This window comes from Eriocheir sinensis, chromosome 43 (assembly GCF_024679095.1).
Source record: "Eriocheir sinensis breed Jianghai 21 chromosome 43, ASM2467909v1, whole genome shotgun sequence".
Taxonomy (NCBI): domain Eukaryota; kingdom Metazoa; phylum Arthropoda; class Malacostraca; order Decapoda; family Varunidae; genus Eriocheir; species Eriocheir sinensis.
In genome coordinates this window covers 6,316,206-6,336,136 of record NC_066551.1, presented here as the reverse complement: position 1 = coordinate 6,336,136, position 19,931 = coordinate 6,316,206, and the positions used below count along the sequence as shown (strand labels likewise).

Genomic DNA, 19,931 nt, shown 5'->3' with positions numbered 1-19,931 from the left:
AACTATATATGTCTTGGACCACAAAAACTGTACTGTATTTGTCCCTTCCATCCTTGTATCGGTCACTGTCTTTGATCACAGCAAATTTAGACACTGTTGACCCCAAAGGTTTCAATTTCATCTCTCTTCCTGATTCTCTTTCTAATGTTGCTGTAGTGTACTGGAAAGCAGGGGATAGATGAAAAAATGTTGCATTGATTGACGAGTGACATGCAACATACAGATTAATATTCTGATCACAATAAGCAAGAGGAGTGGCTTTGGCATGGTCATATGCACAGAACTGTTAAGACGGCTAAATCAAAGGAACAATATAGAAACCAAGGAATAACAGGCTGTCAAGTCTGAAACCATATTGAGATAGAATTGGAACCTTTGCCGAAGAGGGATACTCAACAAAAAAATAGAAATATTTTGCCCAAGCAGGATGCAGTACAGTAACATGAGAAAGCTGTGTGGATATGAAATTGGAACCTTAGCTGGAGCAGGTGGAGTTAACGGTATATTAGACATTAGACAGATTGAAGGATGGAGCAAACAGAAGGGAACAGAATATGTAGGAAGAAGTCCTTTTGTCTTGCAGTAAATTAATGACGGCTACTCATGACATGCAACAGAAAACCACATGGAGAGGGGTTGCTGTTTCCCAAAGTTAGAAATTGTGTGGCTGTGGTGTGTAATATTGGGGGAGGGGGGGGGAGGCTGATTAATTTAATTTCCCTCCTTAACTTGAATACCATGGTGCATTTAAAACAATCATACACAAAGCGGAAAACAAGGCAGGTAACTATGCAAACACCGCCCCAGCACCTGCTCGTCAAGGGCAAAAGGACTTGTGAACACAGGCACGTCGAACTTTAGCAAAACACGACTAACAATTAAGTTAACGATCAACGTTTATCTTATTTACAAGGTTGAGAGAGGGGGGGGGGGTCTTACTAATTCTGAGAAACAGATGAACATTGACGCAGCGAGACTGTGAGACTTAACTACTGCCGAGAATTATTGGTAAGTGACTGTAGTACTAACAAGTGTGAAAAAAATCTACAGTCATCAAATAGCTTCATCAGTACTAGCGTCAGAATAAACAAAAATATTCATGCTACCTTTTCCTCTTCTCTACCTACACATGAACAAGGAACGAATGGCCTGGTAGATCATATGAAGCATTGGAAAATCTAGATAGCAAGACCAGGCATGGGTGAGTAAACGTAGCGATAGTCACAAGCAACGGCGCAAAAAATGTTTAGGCAAGAATTAAGAGTGATATGCAAAAAAGCAATATACTAGTTAAAAGGCGTAAACTTCTCCGGCTTTCACGTTCGCCAGAGATTACAAAACGAGTCCATGGGTTCATATTGCGGTTGGAGAAGGATAGAATGGGGTGCGGGATTCCTCTGACAAGAATGGGGAATGGGGGAAAGTTCGGGAAGGCAAAGACTCCCGCTAGATTATGAACAATTTACAGTAACGATACAGAATATTAATAGAGTTGGGAATTGTCATCAGTCAGTCACACTACCACTGACCATCCTTGCCACCATTACCACCACCACTACTACCATTAACTACCTAACAACTAACTAACCAAGCATCTCATCACCTCACCACCAACCACCGAACCACCAACCACCACCATTCAACCCTCAGCACCACAACCACCAACCACCGAACCACCAAATTACCTCACCACCAAACCACCTCACCACCAAACCAGTAACGACCTAACCAATAACCACCTAACCAGCAACCACCAAACCAGTAAACCACAAAACCAATAACCACCTAACCAGCAACCACCAAACCAGTAACCACAAAACCAATAACCACCTAACCAGCAACCTCCTAAATTCAACCCTCCCACCACTATCACTACCATCGTTGCACAGGCTACACCTCCCCCCCCCCCTTACCACCCCACTCTTACCATCATGCACTAAACCATCCCCTCCACATGACTGCGCACCCCAACATAACAGCCAACCCCACCATAATGTCCGTCAACAAGATACCGACACCATAATCCTTCCCTGCACCCGATTCCTAAGCCCAGCACCCTCATCGTCACCCCCACCACCCGTGTAGAGGTCTTAAAATAAAGCCCATATACATTCATACCATATCCTTCTTCCTCAGTCCATTCTATTCCACTTTGCCCTCCACCTTCTCCTACTTCCCCACCACTTCCTCCTCCTCCTCCTCCTTCCTCTATCCACTTCCTCGTTTCCACCTTTCCCTAACCTCCTTCTCCTCCTCCTTCCTCTCTCTTAGTCATTTTAAACACTTCAATGAGTCTCTAAATACCGCCTCATTCATACCTAGTCAAATAAGCAGCTCAGAGGTACCATTGACCCCTACAAGTACACATTCATACCTTGTAATTTTAAACAGGTCAAAGAAATCAGTGACCCCTTAAATACCACCTCCATTTTTTATCAACAGCGTGGAGCAACGTTGCCAGATTGTCGTACTCAGCCTCCTATTTGCCAATTTCCCACCCAAAATCTGCCTCCTCGACCCCAATAACTGCCTGCATATATAGTTATCGTTAAAATGGGTGATTATTGGTGTTTTTTGGCAATATATATGGCTCAGAAACCTTTAATTACGAGGCTCTGAGTACGACAATCTGGCAAAGGTGTTGTGGAGACTCATTGCCGGCCCCAAGCAACCCCAGAACACGGCAGATTGACTCACCTTGGCCAGTGAAGTTCCCGGCAGTGGGCGATTATGGAGGCAAACTGATACTTATGTTCCCGTTCCGATCGTAGCTTTTCCTCTTCCTTTCCTTTCCTTCCCTGCCTCGAGACCCACCGCCATATTTCTTCCCCGTTTGTCCTTCGGCGTCCTTGAAGTGTAACGACTCACTGCAGGTCCTCGAGAGCCTCCACGTCCTCCTGCTTCACCTGCTGCCGCACCTCCGCCGCCACTCCCCGACCTCCCGCCATGTTGGGTTCACTCGATTCGTTTGGTGACTCGAGATTTCGGTTCACAGTTCAGTCTTTTATATCGATTATGTCCAATTGGTGATCTTGTTTTACGTTTACGGATTCTCATTAAATATATAGTTTCTCCAAACATATTTTACGTTAGACAACTCACGTACTGCAAATTATCAGCAACTGGACACTTTAACGAACCGTGCAGGGAAGGTTCGGTTGTGTTTCAAGCATCAACAACCAAGACCGATTTGCACTGTTCCTCCATCATTAGTGAATCTGTGTTAATCAATACACGCAAATCTCTACACATGACTTATTGGACGCCGCTCATGGTCTAGCAGGCGTCAGGAGTACTACAAGGGGGCTGCACACCCTGACGGGGGCCGCTTACGAGCCTCGGCGCAGACACAATGAAGCACAAGCGGCGGCATCAAATATCAATAGGTTTTGACGTCACAACTCACCCACACAAGCACTTAAGGCAGCGGGGACCACTTGAATGGAACAAGAAGCAAAGCATGTTCCTCGGTACTTAAGGGATAGTCATCAGCTTATACGAATTAGTCAGAACTCGTTACTCCTTCGGTTATATAAATAAGAGTCGTGGTTTACAAAGAACTGTTTAATGTACATTCCTGCACAAGATCTTTACAATGGTAACTGTACAAGTGCTGCACCAATATCAACAAGTCAACTTAGAATTACTGAAACATGCCAAGTTATATGCTATATGTTTTCGAGAAATGCGTAACATTATAGTAAAAAATATTCTGATGTGGTAATAGAAATATCTTTGAAATATATTTTCTCTCAGTTTGTGTTGAACGTGAGTCGCCGCGCCGCGCCGCTGCCGGCGGGCGAGTCGCTCCCCGCCCGAGGCTGGCGGAGAGTTCGTAGCGTAGTGTACAAAGTGACTCTCCACCAAAGTATAAAAATACAAATACAAACTAAGCACAAGTTGTTCCTGACAAATATAGTGTTGCATAACTTGGCCTGGGAGGTGCTGCAGGCCAGTCAACTATCACATATATGTACACAGCGTCCCCGCAGGGCAGGGGGGCCAGGCCTCCCGACACAACACAGACGAGAGACAAGCCAGCGACACAACACGTCCTGGCCAACATGCGGGGCGCCGCCCGGCCCACACACAGGACACTGGGCTGCGTGGTGACTGTGGCAGTCACTGTGCAGTGTCTTTAACGATCATCACGGAGCCAGAGTGTCTCACCAAGTACCGAGGCGATATTTATGTACTCTCCCTCGTGAACGTAGTGTGGATATGTTGAGTGAAAGTCGCGGGCAATGTAAAATGAACGCTGAGAGCCTCCAGTTCTGGCAACAGAAAAGATCACTTGGAATCAGTCTCCACCCACAAGCATTCAGTGTGTTCTGCAACTACTGGATCTTCTGTGGGACGGAGATGCCGGAACACTGCCACACGGTTTGTTTGTGCGTAACATAATGGCACACACACAACAGTGATGCTAAGAAAGGCACAACCAAAGGGTCCATGGAGCACCAGCCACTGCACGACTCTCTTCTCGATCACTGTGACGACTATTAATACCTAGGAATAGAAATATGTGAATGACTAAAGCACAGGTTAGTATTAAGCTCAGAAATTGTTTATCGTGATATCTTATCGCTCAAAAGAATAATTATTTTAGCAAAACTTACAAGATGAACATACAAATTTATCTTAAACGTCACCTCCACCAGGCGACCAATGAAATGATTTGTTAACAGTCAGCGACGAAAATGTTCCTGCATTCGACATCGGAAAACATCTTCGTATGAGTTTTATACATGTATGTACTCTCACCTGCAACGATCTTTTCAGTGAAACTTTACTTAAATTATAATAAGAATTATAATTAATGATATTGTTTAAGACTCAGGCATCTTATTTAAGACAAGAGCATAGTAACATTCCTCAAGTGTAATCACATAGTACTCATTCCTATCAGAAACAACGACCGAAGAATTTTTTTATATGAGCTGGATTTCAGAGACAAAATCGCCTGGGCGGGCCACTGTGGCGGGCCAGGGCCCTGCACAGGATTATCTTCAAGAAACTGTCAAGGCCAAACTTTATGGGATATTTTGTTACGAAATTTACATTTTCTAATGAAACTAAGTCAAAGATTGCTTCTGGTAGTTTATAAGAGATATAATATAAAAAATATGAGTAGCATTTACATGTGCAAATAAAAGCAAAGGGGTAGGTTGTGATGCCAACGAGCACGCTGCTTTTCAATGTAAATTATCTTAAGAACAAGGGGAGGCGGGAATGCAATTGTACCAGCTTACTTATTTGTCTCAAGCCAAGAGAAAGAAATTGTGAAAGAAAAAGATTTTGCTTTCTGTCGAATGTTACACAAAAATTAAAATGAGATGCAATACACCATGAACACACTATGAATTATGCCTTTGAATTAAAAACCGAGAGAGGATGTTTATTGTGACGACATTTCAACGTTTCACTCACACGCTGCAGGTGAGGTCTCCTGAAGGCTTGCCAAGACCCAGACCTTCCTCACTCCTCAGACAACGTGGTGGCGGTGGTGGGTCTGGCGAGGGTCACGGCGGTGGTCTGGAGTCTAGTGGCTTTCCAAGGGAGGGAAGTTAGTGTCTGTTGCTCTTACAATGGGTGATTTGTTATCGGAGGAAGAGTTCTCCCGGGAGGCCTCGACAGAGATCTGGTGTGAAGATCAGTGGAGGGTCCAGGCGTCCAGCGGTGGGATGAAAGGCTCAGCGATGACCTCGTCTGGAAGGTTCACGGGAAGGTCAACGCGGGGCCTCCAAGTGAAATGAGAAAAGTCTGCTGACAGGCATGAAAGGCAACGACTCAAATGTAAAGGAAAATTGAATGTAAATATTAATAACAACTTAAGGGAAAAGTTAGGTCCATACACTATGCTGAGTAATATTGCCACAAGAGGTACAATAACACACACACACACACACACACACAGCACACACAACAACAACAACAACTCACTCTAATATATAAACAAGTGAGTTATGCCGACAGCGTGACTTTAGCACATTCAGCAAATGAAACCGAAGAAAAATTGCCTTGTTTTGTCTGCTGATTGGCGAGCTTCCCTGCGAAGCCTTAATACACGAATTCTCGAATGAACAAAATAAATATATCACCATTTTTAAATAACTCATTACTCTAGCCGAAAAATGTTTTGTTTTAAGTCTACACCTTGACGCCATGCAGTTGTTTGAATTCAACAGATAACATACAAGGTAAAGGGGAAGTGGAGACATACACTATGGCTTCGCATGGCCTCGGTGCTCATCTCCGTCGCACTGGCCCTTTAAGAGCACAGGCTGTGGGACCCTGAAGAAAAAAACTTTCTGCATGTGTGGCTGTGCCCCATGGCCACGACTCCCATAAAGGCTCTCCTTCCCTCCTCGGTCCCCCCTCCACCCTGCGGCCCCTCCCCTGCCCCCCTCGTTGCCAGGGTAACTTACTTAGGTGTTGTGTAGCCACCCGTGCCACAGTATCCTGGCGGCAGCGATGGCCAGCAGGAGGGAGGGGCCGTGGGGGAGCGGAGGCGCCTTGTTGGTCTGCATGGCCGCTGGGTGCTCGCCTGCTGAAGGAGGAAAAAGCACAGCTTCATTATGGTGGCGTGGGTAGAGAAAAAGAAAAAGAAAAAAAATATTACAACGACGTGAAAAGAAAGGTGGCCACGCTACAGCCGCGAGTAAAGGAGAAAATGGCAAGAGGAAAAAGAAGAGAAGGAAAAAGCAGAAACAGCATAATTACGCTCCTGTAAAAGAGAACACTGAAAAAAAAAATGGAATGCCACGAGTAAATGAGAAAACGACAAGAGGAAAGAAAAAAGGAGGAAAAAAATAAAACCAGGAACATTACAATTACAGAAAAAACGAAAAAAAACCCCAACGAATTGAAAGATTAAAAAATGAGAAAAAAAGCACTTAATTTCGTTAGTCATGAGGAAGAAGGAAATTAAAACGGACAAAAACTTACGTTGCTGATAAGTTTACCTGTGAAAACAAAAACAACAACAACAACAAAAAAAAAAACACTCTAACCTGTAACAAACTTTCAAGAACTTACATCGCCGATAAGCTTACTTGTTAAAAAAAAAGAAAAAAAGAAAAGAAAACCCAATCTAACCTTTTAACCATCTCTACCGCATAATCCTCACCAGGTGTTAACTCCACAGGCAACCACCCCGCGGCCTACTCTTTCGTCTTGTACTTTTCTTCCCTCGGTTATTTGCATCCATCTTATTAATACAGAGGTTGGGTAGTTAGCAAGGATGAAGTGGGACGAAGTGAAGCATTAACTGTGACGAATAGGAGGAATTAGAGGAAGGGAGAGTTGGAAGGAAGGTGGAATGAGAGGGAAAGAAGAGGGAAAATAGGAAGGAAGAGAGGTAGGGAAGGAGAGAGAAGAGGGAAAGTAGGAAGGAAGAGAGGGAGGGAGAGGAGGAAGGGAGGGAGGAAAAGAGAGAGGAGATGGAAAGGACAGAAAAAAGGGAGGAAGGAAGGATAAAGGAGAGAGAAGGAGGAAAGGAGAGGAAAAGAGGAATGAGAAGAAACGGACGGAAGAAAGAGAGAGAGGGAAAGCGGAATGAGAGAAATAGAAGGAAGAAAATGGGGAAGGGAAAAAGAGAGGAGAGGGAAGAGAAGGAAGAAAGAGGAATGAGAGGGAAAGGAGGAAAGAAGGGGAAGAGAGAGAAAACACGGAAGAAAGTGGGCATAGAGATAATTGGCAACTCAGGTTAATTAAGGAGGAATCAATTGGAGAATGAGGAGAGAGGAGGATAATAGATGATTTTTTGGTCATTAATAACGAATGAGGCAAAAAAAAAGGTAGAGGAAAAGAAAGGAAGAAAGGAGGAACAAGGGAGATAATTAGGGAAGGTTTGTGGGTCATTATTACCTGTGTGTGTGTGTGTGTGTGTGTGTGTGTGTGTGTGTGTGTGTGTGTGTGTGTGTGTGTGTGTGTGTGTGTGTGCACCTAAAACCCTTGCTGTGCTCTGCTAGGAACTTAATAATTATGCTTTCCTTTTAGCTCACGTTTTCAGAGGGAGAAAGTAAAAAAAAAAAAAAAAAAATAAATAAATAAATAAATAAATAAATAAATAAAAATCGTTTCACTCCCCCCGTGAAAAAAAGCTCAAAAAGTACTTACGTTAATGAGAATACGCTTTGAAGTATCCACAAAACATAAGGAAAAACTGAGCAAAAATAGCCATAACATCAACATTTTTGGAGCTTCTACTACTACTACTACTACTACTACTACTACTACTACTACTATTTCTACTACTACTACTACTACTACTACTACTACTACTACTACCACTAAAACTACTACTACTTCTATTACTACTATTACTACCACTACTACTACCACTACTACTACTACTCATCAATAGTATCAAAACCTCTTTAATCGAAATTGACGTCTCTTTCGGTTTCTTATTCTATATTCTTTTTGCTGGAGAAGGGATTGTTTTTTTCTTTTGTTTTCTGTATTTTAAGTCCTTGAGTTGCTTCCACTAATGCAAATAAATAAATCCCAAAACTAAACCCTTTAATCCCCCTCCTGTCCTGTCCCCCACCACACAAACACCTCTCTAAGCCCTTTCACGCCCCCCATCACCCTTGGCTAATCGCTATCTTTTACAGCAATCACTAATCACTATCACCCTAACTATCACTAATCACTAATCATTATCACTATCACCTTTACCTAATCACTAATCACTGTCACCCTCACTATCACTAATCACTATCAGTCTTACTATTACTATTCAATATCACCCTTACCTAATCACTATTTTTTTACAACAAACACTAATCACTATTCTGTACACCTCAAGGGCAAAAAAACAAACAAAAATAGCATCAATAAAGCCCGCTAGACGCTGCTCCAACACCTCCTGACACCACAAGTACCCCAAACACAGGTGTGGGAGGCGACAGGTGCTCCCAGCGAAGAACCTTTACCATTGAGGACGTGCAGCGTGACGGAGGTGGCGTTGAGGTTGTTGGCCACGCAGGTGTAGATGCCGTTGTCACCCACGTTGGCCGCGGTGATGAGCAGGTGACTGACGGTGGTGGGGCCCTTCTCCACGATCATAGACACGCCCCCGCGACTGCTGCTGTAGCTGATGTTCTGTTGGGAGGGGAAGAAGAGGGGATCACTTAAGGGTTGCTCATTAGTCGTATCCTCAAGTTGTCTATTCTCCGTGCAAGCTTAACAAAATGTGTGCGTGTGTGTGTGTGTGCGTGTGTGTGTGTGTGAGAGAAAGAGAGTTTGTGTTAATTGATGTATTGAAGGCTAGCCGTTACGTGTGGCAGGTAATATTAAGCCATAACGATCTAGCACAGGTATTGGGGATGAAGGCGACAGGTAGAAGTGGATTAAGAAGATGCAATAGTATAACGAAGGTGTGATGAAAGGTTTGCGGAAGAGGTATTGAGGGGGAGGGGAAGATGATGGAAAAGAGTGAGTGAGCTGGTGGTGAAGCTGTGATGGAAGGGTAAACAAGGGTGGTAAATCAGGTCTTGGCGGGAAGGGAGGGAGCGTTGAGCTGACTGAATGACGTTGACGAGAGGAACATGAAAACAAAACAACATAAGGAGTCTGCCCGAGTAGCTAATCAGGTCTTGGCAAGGGAAACGGGAAGGGAGGACGAGGTGACTGAGTGGCGTTGACGAGAGCAATATAAGAACAAAAGAACATCAGGAGTCTACAAGAGGCAGGAGGGAAAGTTTAATTGTTGGAAGTTATGGAAGAATCTGTAATAATAGAAAGTGAAGGGAAAGAAAAGGAGAAAGAAAGAAAGGTGTGGAAGGCAAGGGAGGGAGAGAGCGATGAGCTGACTGAGTGGCCTTGACGAGAGCAATATAAGAACAAAAGAACATCAGGAGTCTACAAGAGGCAGGAGGGAAAGTTTAATTGGTGGGAGTCATGGGAGAAACTGTAATGAAAGAAAGTGAAGGGAAGGAAAAGGAGAAAGAAAGAAAGATGTGGAAGGCAAGAGAGGGAGGGAGCGATGAGCTGATTTAGTGGAGATGACGAGAGGAACGTAAGAAAAGAACATAAGGAGTCTGCAAGAGGACGGTTGGAGAAAAAGCTTGAGAGGTGAGATAGATGGGAGAAACAAAAGTTAAGAAAAGTGACTGAAAGAAAGAGGAGACGAAATGGAAGGTGTGGGAGGCAAGAGAGGAGGAGAGGAGGATGAGGGATGAGGTGATTAAGAAGTCTACAAGAGGACGATGGGAAAATTCTTGAAGAGTCGTAGCGATGAGAGAAACAAGAGTAAAAAAAAAAGTGACCGGAAATAGAAAAAGAAAAGAGAAGTGTGGAAAGCAAAAGGAGTAGGAAAAGGTGACATGTGTCCGCGGCAGGTATTGTGAGATGTTGGACTTCTTTCATTTCTTTGCATAGAGATGAAGGACTCTTTTTACGACCCACATAATTGGATGACGGCCAGGGACGGAAGGAACAAGAGGGAGGCATAAAAACCTTCCCTAAGCCACTCCATGAAGATAAAGGAGAGGGTGGAGCTGCCAGGATCGATTTTTGAGTCCAGAAGTGACGCAGAACCATAGAAGTGTCTCTTAATACAACGTTTTTTCCCTTACAAAAACACGTGCGGGGGAGCTAAAAGGAAGGGGAAGGTAAGGAAGATTAATGAGTTGGGAGGATTTTGGTTTATTTTTATAGGGATTTTCCTCCTGACGTGTTCTGGTTGTGAGGACGAGAAAGGAAGAAAGTGAGTGAGTGCGTGAGTGAGTGAGTGAAAGAGGGAGGGAGGGAGGGAGTAAGGGAGGGAGATAATGAGTGAGTGAGTGAGTGAGTGAAAGAGGGAGGGAGGGAGGGAGTAAGGGAGGGAGATAATGAGTGAGTGAGTGAGTGAGTGAGTGAAAGAGGGAGGGAGGGAATAAGGGAGGGAGATAATGAGTGAGTGAGTGAGTGAGTGAGTGAGTGAGTGAAGGAGTGAGTGAATTAGAGAGTGAGGGAGGAAGGGGATGAGAGAGAATGAGTGAATAAGTGATAGAATGAGTAAATATAAATGAGTGAGTGAGAATTAGCATGGGAGTGAGTGAATGAATGAGTGAGTAAGGGAGAGAAAGTAAGTGAGTGACTAAGTGAATGAGTCAATAAATGAGTGAGGAAGTGAATGAATAAGTGAATGAGTGGCTAAGTGAGTGAGTGGGTGAGAGAAAAAAGAAAAGCAAGGAGAGCGGCGTGTTGCTGTGCCTCGGGAAACTTAATTGAAGTTAGTCTGTGTTCCCAAGGTCAAGCTGGGTCAAGAGAGGCTGTGAGGCAGAGACAGACAGGCAGACAGACGGTGAGGCAAAGATAGATAGACAAACAAACGTTGAGGCATATACAGACAGACAGACGGTGAGGCAAAGATAGACAGACAGACAGACGGTGAGGCATAGACAGACAGACAGACAGACATACGGTGAGGCAAAGACAGAGACGGTGAGGCGAAGACAGACAGGCGATTAGAGAAAGACAGACAGACAGACGGTGAGGCAAAGATAAAGACAGACAGACAGTGATGCATAGATAGATAGACAGACAGACAGACAGACAGACAGATAGACGGTGAAGCAAAGACAAACAGTGAAGAAAAGGAAGTGGGTTAGCGAGGAAGGTACAGGTTGGGGAAAAGGAGAGAAAGTAGAAGTGTACAGGTGTATGGAGTAGGTTCGTTAACTGTTCTGAGGCTTCTTCAAGACGAGCCTTCACCCCCAACGCCCCTCACAACCTTCAAAGAGACAACCACCTGCAGGGGAGTGAGGGAGGAAGGGGATGAGAGAGAACGAGTGAATAAGTGATAGATTGATTAGACGAGTGAAGGAGTGAGTGAGTGAGAATTAGTAAGGGAGTGAATGAGTGAGTAAGGAAGAGAAAGTATGGGGGAAGGAGCAAAGACGAGCCCAAATTGTACTAAAACCCTCCTACCATGAAAACAGTTGATGGTGAGTACAGTAAAACGTCTTGTGTCCATTTTGTTTTCTTGAAGACATGAAAGGCGAAAACTCCAGCGCCCGGGTAAGCAGGTAAACTTTATAATGGAAAAGTTTAAAGACAGACTCCGCCGTGTTAAGAGAAAGAAGAAAGCATTTGGCAGTCACTAACGCACGCACACACACACACACACACACACACACACACACACACACACACACACACACACACACACACACACACACACACATTCTGACCCCCAAAACAACAACAACAGCAAGATAAAAAGAAAGACAGCAACAAGAAAGAAAGTAAAAGAGTTGAACAAAAAGGAAGAAAAAAAAGAGGGTAAAAGACTTAAAAAGGAAAAAAAGTGAAATAAACTTAAAAAAAAGAATATAAACCTACAAAAAAATCCACTTATGACCAACAAACCCAAAACAACCGAACCTGATATCATGGACTCCTTGGCCGGTCTAGAGGAGTACTGAATCCCCTTAGACTTAGTACTGGATCCTGCCATCAGCGCCAACTCGGGGTCCATAAGGTCGGTATCGTCAGACGCCTCCACCCCTCACATCAACTACTTCCAAAGGCCGAAAAGGGGATCAGTCGGGTCCTCAAGAGTGCTTTTCCAGGTTCACGGTACAAAAGAAGGGTCAAACTACCACCAGGGTCATACAACTACCCCTGGAAATGCTCACACCACCTACGAAAGCCTTGTCAAATGTGTGCTTGAGAGAAGGCGCCCGGGTCCTCATGAGTGGTTTTTCAGGTTCACGGTACAGAAAAAGGGTCAAACTACCACCAGGGTCATACAACTACCCCTGGAAATACTCACACCTCCTACGAAAGCCTTGTCAAATGTGTGCTTGGGGGCCGAGATGTTTAAGAATGACACTAAATATTCCGAGTCGCTGCTGTCGTGTCGGTCCTGGGGGAGAGAAGGCCCCCGGGTTCTCATGAGTGCTTTTTCAGGTTCACGGTACAAAAGAAGGGTCAAACTACCACCAGGGTCATACAACTACCCATGGAAATATTCACACCTCCTACGAAACCCTTGTCAAATATGTGTTTGGGCGCCGATACGTTTAAAGGGGCTATCACACTTGGTAAATTTTCCGTGGATCTTCAGTCAAACCACGATTTCCGCTGGCGTGGTTCTCATATTTCCGTGGTTTTCTGACGTGTCCACGATCTTCCAAAGCTACGGTAGATTTCACTGAAGGACGACGGTATTACTCACCATCATCATCATCAGCAATAACAAGAAACAAATGAGAACCACGCTAGCGGAAATCGTGGTTTGACTGAAGATCCACGGAAAATTTGCCCAGTGTAATAGCCCCTTAAGAATATGACCATAAAATTCCGAGGTGCTGCTGTCGCGTCGGTCCTGGGGGAGAGAGGGCGCAAGGGACATCATCAACCCTTGACAGCGACGCCCGGAATAGGTCACAGGGGGCGAATCGAGGAGCGTCTGTGTGTTGCTAATGGGGACGAGATTATGACAAGGCGAGCGTGTGTTATAGCGTGTTAAGGAATGTGAGATAAAATTTTGATGATATTAACTTGTCTTTCTTTTTTTTCTCCGCACTGTTTGTCTACTTTCAATCATGGGAAGAGTGAGAAAATAAGTGAGTGAGTGAGTGAGCGAGTAAAAAAGATTGTAAAAAACTCAAATTTGATGAGAATAACTTAGTCTTTCTTTTTTTTTCACATTATTTGTCTACATTGAAATATAGTTATGTTCACGATGCATTTTTTTAGTGTGTGTGTGTGTGTGTGTGTGTGTGTGTGTGTGTGTGTGTGTGTGTGTGTGTGTGTGTGTGTGTCTCTCTCTCTCTCTCTCTCTCTCTCTCTCTCTCTCTCTCTCTCTCTCTCTCTCTCTCTCTCTCTCTCTCTCTCTCTCTAAAGACGAAAGTATGTTCTTAAAGTAACGTCTGGGAGTCTTTCAGCCCCAGGAGGGAGGGAGAGAGAGAGAGGGAGAGAGCCAAACGGTCCCGCGCGAGGACTTGGGGACGAAAACATTAGCAAGTTCCATCGAGTCTTCTTAAACGCCGCTGAGAGCTTCTGACGCTGAGGAGAGACTTTCAAGACGACGAAGAAAGGAAGACGAAGGGACACACGAACTCTGAGTGTCCCCACCTCGTCTTCAAGGCCAAACCCACCCGAGAGAAGTCCAAGGCCAGTATTCCCAACCATCTCGAGGCTCACACTTCCACATCTGACAAGGCTTTCGTAGAGGTTGCGTTAGTATGAGTCTGGTGAAGGTTTGACAAGGCTTCTTCTGCACCATGAACGCCAAAAAAACACTTATGAGAACTCGCCTAACCTTCTTTGTGGCCTTTGGAAAGATTTGTTGTGAGAGCAGAAAGGGGCTGAAAATACGTACCCAGGACTCCTCGCTCACCTAGACTCCTCACTAGCGTTACCAAATTATCGTACTCAGCCACGCAGCACATTATATTTTCCGGTTTCTGACTCACAGCAATCGCAAACAAACACCAATAAGTAACGCTTTTGACGATAACTTTAACTGGAATCTCGTTATCTGTGTTGGTAGGAAAGTTTTGGGCCCTGAAACTAATAAATGCGATGTTTTGAGTACGATAATATGGTAACGCTGCTCCTCACCTTCCCTCCCTCCCTCCCCCCTACACGCACCTATCCACATACCAGCGAGAGAGGGATGTGGGATAGGCAAGGCGCGGTGAGGAAAGGTAAATGAGACAAAAGAGCATCGCAACGCAACCCAACACCTTACTTTTTCACACACACACAACCGACCAGCGAGCCAGGGTTGGGGGAGAGGAGAGGAGAGAAAGGGAAAGGTATGAGGTTCAGTGTTTTGAGACCCGCAACGTGACCCAATGTAACGTGATAAAACTAAACAAGAACATCACAACGAAACCCAATACCCTCTTTTTCACACACACAACCGACCAGCGAGCCAGGGTTTGGGGAGAGGAGAGAAAGGGAAGGTAAGAGGAATAGTGTTTGGAGACCCGCAACGTGACCCAGTGTAAAGAGATGCAATTAAACAGAGCTACGCAAGACAAATCAACTTTCTGCTTATCCAAACGAACAACCCAATGATGAGACAGATGTACGGAGGAGCGGGGAAGGTAAAGGGACATGATTTGAAGCACCGTGACACGAAGTAAATATGTGAATGAATGAAGGAAAGAATGAAAGTAAACAAAGAAAGAATGAAAAAAAACGAAAGAAACGGAGATTAAGAGAAAGAAAGTTAAGGAAAAAAGATAATAAAGTACATATCTATAAATAATCAAATCTGTAAAATGAAGGAAGGAAGGAAAGGAAGGAAAGTAGAATAATAAAAGACAATGAAAGAAAGAACTAGAACGAAAGAAACAAAGATCAAAGGAAAGAAAATTAAGGAAAAAACGAAAAAATAAAAAATCTATAAATAATCAAATCTGTAAAATGTAGGAAGGAAGGAAGGAAAGAATGAAAGTAGGATGAAAAAAAATGAAAAAATGAAAAAGTAGTAGAATAAAAGAACGAAGATTAAAAGAAAGAAAATTAAAGAAAAAAGAAAGTTAGAAAAAAACAAATCTATAAGTAAGCCAATCTGAGCCCGAAGTAAGTAAGTCAATCTCCTCCCGAAATTGACCCCTCTTTCGGCCACCTCTTTGGATTCTTTTTAGGAGCAGCGAGTAGCGGGCTTTTTTATTTATTTATTATTGTTTCCTTTTTTATGTGCCCTTGAGCTGTCTCCTTTGTTGTAAAAAAAAAGTACGTACATAGGAGGCTGGACTCTAAGCATATACCTATAATGTTTCTCGCCGCCGCCACCAGAGGGCAACATAATCGTGGTCGCCGTGCCTGGAGTGATGTCTAAACCGCCGAGTTATTTTTGCCCCGACCGCTGATTAAGACAAATGATGAAACTTACCTTGCTGACCTCTCTCTCTCATTCTCTCTCTCTCTCTCTCTCTCTCTCTCTCTCTCTCTCTGTCTCTCTCTCTCATTTTTTCTTTTTTCTTTTTTCTTTCTTTCATTTTCATTTTTTCTCTCTTTCTTTCTTTCTTTCTTTCTTTCTCATTCATTCATTCATTCATTCATTCTTTCTTTCTTTCTTTCTTTCTTTCTTTCTTTCTTCCTTTCTTTGTTTCCTTCCTTTTTCTCTTTCTTTTTTTTCCATGGCCCCGAGCGTGAGACAGTACCTTCCGAAATTGTTCTTGACTTCTGGGAGACACAAACAGCTAAAGAGGCGAAATAGGAGTCGAAGAAAAGAAAAAGAAATCAGGAAAAGAAAGGAAAAGGATAGGAAAAGAAGGAAACCGATGCCATACGTTTTTCCAATAAGTTTATATAGGAGTAACGCACAGTCTTTGCGTAATCCAGCCACAATAACAAACAAACAGACAAACAGACATCTAGACCAAACGTAACCTCCTGAACTTTGACGGGGGTAAAAAGAACTCTGAAAAAGGAAGAAAAAAAGAGAAAGAGGACTTCGTTACGACCAGAGAAAACGGAGGAACGGAGAGAAAAAGAGAGAATGGGAGAGAAAGACAACAATAGATACACACACACACACACACACACACACACACACACACACACACACACACACACACCGACTGTCTCTCCCTTTCTATCACGCCACTCTACATCTTTCAACCTTGTCACATCCCTTCATGCCTGTCACATCCCTTCACCTCCATCACACCCCTTCATCCGTTATCAGTATCAAGACTCCTCTCCATCCAAAACTGACCTCTCTTCTGACTACGATTTTATTCTCTTCTATGGGATCAGCGAATGTTTTTATTTATTTATTTTACTTTTGATCCTTAGTTGCTTTCTTTACTGTAAAAAAATCCCCCACCCCTTCCTCTCTTCACCCCTCCAGCACCTCTTCCCTCTTCACTCCCCCAGCCCCCCTTGACTCACCCTGTTGCTGAAGAGTTTGTTGCTGTGGTACCATCGCACGTAGAGGGGCGGCTCGGGCAGGTCCTGAAGCACGCACGTCAGGTTGATCATGCTGCCCTTCTGCACGTACAGGTCCGGCGCGCCAAGGATCTTCCCGCGAGGCTCTGCAGATTGAGGAAGGGAGAGTAAAGCAAGTCACACAACAGCCTAAAGATCAAATTCGTAGCTGCCTATATAGAGTTCAGATAAGGCAGTTCAGACACCATCCATTGCCAGAGCTCTTAGATGTACCTCAGGTTGGGTTAGGTTAGGTTAGGTTAGGTTAGAGCAAGAGCTAGAGCAAACTGGAAGTGGCCTATTTAGAGTTCAGACAATGCGATTCAGACACTAGCCATCGCCTGAGCTCCTATACAAGTAACATGGCGGAAGGCGGAAACGACTGAGAACAACGACTTCGATGTCTCACGCCTTCTCGCCTTTTCCCGTTCCTCTGCACTTCCTAAAAAGCTTCTGGACCTCTGTTAGCACGCTGAGAGCCGACGCACACAGCTCTAAACGACTCGGCAATCCGTGTGGAGGAGATTAAGCGCTCGTTAGTCTGTTAAAGTGGGTGTTAAAGTGGTTGCTTTTGATCGTGTTAAGTGAATCTCGTGACGACTTGTAACACGCGCCCCGCCCAGGTGTTGTGCTGAAAATTTAATATAATCTTTTTTTACCTTCATGAACGTAATTAGCGCCGCTTTGAGGGTGAGTCGAGCAAAGGGCGGCTCTTAAATTACACGTGACGCCACCTGAAAAATGTCACGAGTATGCAATGTCTGCTTATTAACCCGTCCGCTGCGAATGACACGGATTTGGCCTTCACTGGTAGCCTGGTAACATCGAGTCCCAGGTCTTTCTGTGCCTCTGTGGTGTATAGTGGAGTGTTTCCCGTGTGGTACTGGTGTGCTGGATTTCCCCTCCCACGGTGCATGACTTTACATTTTTCTTCATTGAGTTGTAGCAGACACTTTTTGCTCCATCTCTGTAGCTTGGTGATGTCGTCTTGTAGGAAATCCGCAGTCAAGTGGTTAATTAAAAGTTTTGAAATGTACTTATAAGGAAGGTGTGTACATGGATTCATTAAGAAGTGTTCGTAATAAGAAAGTGAAGCACACGTTTTTGGAAGGCTTAACACTTATCATTCATGTGGTGAGGCTTCGTGATAGCTTGACAAGGGTTAAGCAACATGGACGTGAGAAAAAGTCATGAAAACGCGATTAACCCCTTCACTGCGGATTTCCTGCAGTCAGACCTCACCAAGCTACAGGAATGGAACAAAAAGTGGGAGCTACAATTCAATGAAGAAAAATGTGAGGTCCTGCACCTTGGGAGAGGATATCCAACACACCAATACCACATGGGAAACACTCCACTATCCACCACAGAGGCAGAGAAAGACCTGGGACTATATGTTACCAGGCTACCACTGAAAGCCAAATCCGTGCCAATCGCAGCAGATGGGTTAATCTCCTCAGAGGCCTTTGGGAATATGTGCTGTGAGAGCCGAAGAAGTCTGAGAACACGCGTCTAAGGCCCAGTTCGACAGTCCAACACAGGGTCATTGTAAGCGCCCCAACCAAACTGTCTTCACAATGGTTCGTTATTTCTACTCAATACCAGATACTAATGAACTTTCCTGTATAGTTTCGTAAAATTTCCGCCTTTTTATAGCAACGTCAAACACTATACAAGGAATTTTCGTCGTATTTTGTGTTTGGTTGGGGAGCTTATGAACTGTATTGGACTGTAAAACTGGCCCTTAGTTTCACCAACGCAACCAAATAACATATCGGCGTTATTGACTGCACACGTACGGAAAATAAAACATAAGGTCATACTTGGAAATATACACTGTTAAACATGATAGAAAAAAACGACTTCCTTATTGATTTCCTGCACAAGTATAAAGATAAAGCATAAAGAGTCCGTACTGAACGATATATCCTCTTAAACGCGATAGCAAAAACACTTCCTTATGGATTTCACTTATATACTATTCGACTTTTTTTTTCTTGTTGTTGGGGGGGGAGGAGGGGGAGTCTTGAGGTTGGAGTGGCGAGGGGAGGAAGAGGGGAGAGGATGAGGGAGAGGATGAGAGAGGAGGAGAGGGAGTGGCGAGGGGAGGAGGGGGAGGAGGGAGTGGCGAGGAGTGAGGAGGGAGGTGGCGGAGGGAGGGAGTGGCGAGGGGAGTGGTGGGAGGGGGAGGAGCGAGGGGAGGGGAGTGGCGAGTGGCGAGGGGAGTGGAGGGGAGTGGCGAGGGGGAGTGGCGAGGGGGAGTGAGGGGCGTTCAGGCACATCAAAGGAGTGTCCGGCGGGGTCTTTTTGCTTCTCCTCACATCAAAGGGCCTCGTTTCCTCCTCCCTCCCGTCAGTTTCGGATCAACGTTGTGTTTTCTGAAGTCATGGCGATTGTGGCTTTGTGTTCACGGTCATCTGTCTGTGTGTTTGTCTTTGTCTGTCTTTCTTTTGTTGTTGTTTGTCTTTTTCTCCTTTTCTTCCTCTGTCTTCCTTGTCCATTTTTTGTTTCTTTTTCTTCTCTTTCTTTCGTTGTGCTTACTGTTATTTTTTATTTGATTTTATTTATTTCATTTTTCTTACTTATTTTTTATTTATTTATTCATTTTATTTTATCTATTGTCTTGTGTGTGTCTGCCTGTGTTTGTTTCTGTTTGTATGTCTGTCTGTCTGTCTGCGTCTATTCCTCTGTCTGTCCTTGCTCTTGTTGGTCTGTTTGTCTTCTGTATGTGTGTGTTTGTGTACTTGTGCGTGTGTGTGTGTGTGTGTGTGTGTGTGTGTGTGTGTGTGTGTGTGTGTGTGTGTGTGTGTGTGTGTGTGTGTGTGTGTGTTCACCATGTTTTCTCGTTCTATTTTTTTTTTTATTGTTCAGCCAAGGTTTTGTTGTTTCCCAATTTTTTTTTTCAGTCTGAGTCTTTTTTTCAATTTTGTGTTTGTCTGTGTTTGTTTGAAAGTTTATCTAGTCTCTCTCTCTCTCTCTCTCTGTCTCTGTCTCTCTCTCTCTCTCTCTCTCTCTCTCTCTCTCTCTCTCTCTCTCTCTCT

At 44.2% G+C, this 19,931-nt stretch overlaps 1 protein-coding gene across 5 annotated transcripts in view; it reads right to left on the bottom strand.

Annotated features, from left to right (window-relative positions):
- Positions 1-19,931, bottom strand: part of LOC127010390 (zwei Ig domain protein zig-8-like) — a 45,865-nt gene that overhangs the window by 1,648 nt on the left and 24,286 nt on the right. For 2 of the 5 annotated variants that reach the window (XR_007763151.1, XR_007763153.1), the window contains exons 3-6: positions 16,855-16,997; positions 8,943-9,111; positions 6,429-6,550; positions 2,698-5,709 (exon numbers count right to left, since the gene is read on the bottom strand). Coding sequence is in view for 1 of the 5 variants with exons in the window: in XM_050884402.1 (XP_050740359.1) it covers positions 6,429-6,550; positions 8,943-9,111; positions 16,855-16,997 (434 nt within the window). In the remaining 4 variants the exon portion in view is untranslated. Of the gene's footprint in view, positions 1-2,697; positions 5,742-6,120; positions 6,551-8,942; positions 9,112-16,854; positions 16,998-19,931 lie in introns of those variants that run through there. The other 3 variants (XR_007763154.1, XR_007763152.1, XM_050884402.1) reach the window with 3 other exon arrangements.